General features: G+C 63.4%; 1 protein-coding gene across 1 annotated transcript in view; it reads right to left on the reverse strand.

Annotated features, from left to right (window-relative positions):
* LOC102387040 (transducin-like enhancer protein 3) overlaps positions 1–983 on the reverse strand; it is a 33865-nt gene that overhangs the window by 7165 nt on the left and 25717 nt on the right. Inside the window, exons 12-13 of the mRNA XM_025214186.1 lie at positions 931–977; positions 285–541 (exon numbers count right to left, since the gene is read on the reverse strand). Coding sequence (XP_025069971.1) covers positions 285–541; positions 931–977 — 304 coding nt within the window. The remainder of the gene's footprint in view (positions 1–284; positions 542–930; positions 978–983) is intronic.

Here is a 983-nt window from a genome sequence, read left to right on the forward strand (position 1 = left end):
CCCTACACCCAATGAAACAGGCTCCCCAGAGAGGAGGTAGACTCTCCATCCTTGGACCTTTTTAAGGCCTGGCTCAACAAGCCTTGGCGGGGATGACGTAGTTGGGGCTGATCCTGCTTGGAGCAGGGGGTTGCACTAGATGTGACCTCCTGAGGTCCTGTCCAACCCTCATTTTCTATGATTTGGATGAAAGAGCAGTAGGGATGCGGGGAGGGGCGAGGGGAAAGGCACGGCTCTCAGCACCGAACGCCCCGCGGGGATGGAGTTATCTAAAGGGAGCTTACGGTTTCCCGCCGGGAATGGAGCTCAGGCTGGTGGGGAGTCCGGGCGCCCGCATGGGTGGGTGGGGGTCGAAGCCGACCTGAGAGTAGACACGAGGCACGTCAGACGCCGGCCACCGCGTGAAACCCGACCGCTTCCCCCATGCACTAGCAGAGAGCGAGGCGGCTACTGTGCCGAGAGGGGACGGAAATCCAGGGATGGGGGCACCTTCCCTGGCCTGCTGGGCTGCGACAGGACACGCCGGTTGCCGCACGGGCCCCTGGACGGGCGGAGAAGTAACAATAGGTGGCTCCGCACTGATTCGGGGGAGCTAGAGAGGAGAACCAGCCGGAGCTGCGGGACGAAGTCCCCTGAGAACAGGCTCCCGCCCTGCCCCCCGTACCCAAAAGCTAAGGGGTCCCCCCACCATGCTGTCAGCCCTTGCTCAGGTGCATTGCCCAAACCCTTCTACTTTGGGGGTGCACAGCACCAGGTTTCACAAGGGTGACCCCCTCCAGCCCCCCGACCTGGGCACTCGACAGAGTCTTGCAGCAAAGACCAGCTAGGAGCTGGTGGGGACCTGCTGCAAAGACAGCTCCCACCCAGGCCCTGTCCCCACCCTCCCCAACGCGCGGCGGGAGCAAGAAAGGAGCTAAAAGGGCTACGTACAGCTCCAAAGCTCACCATTGGCGATCGACCGTAGGCGGCGGCGGCGGGGGGGG

Source organism: Alligator sinensis, unplaced genomic scaffold (genome assembly GCF_000455745.1).
Source record: "Alligator sinensis unplaced genomic scaffold, ASM45574v1 scaffold334_1, whole genome shotgun sequence".
Lineage (NCBI taxonomy): Eukaryota > Metazoa > Chordata > Crocodylia > Alligatoridae > Alligator > Alligator sinensis.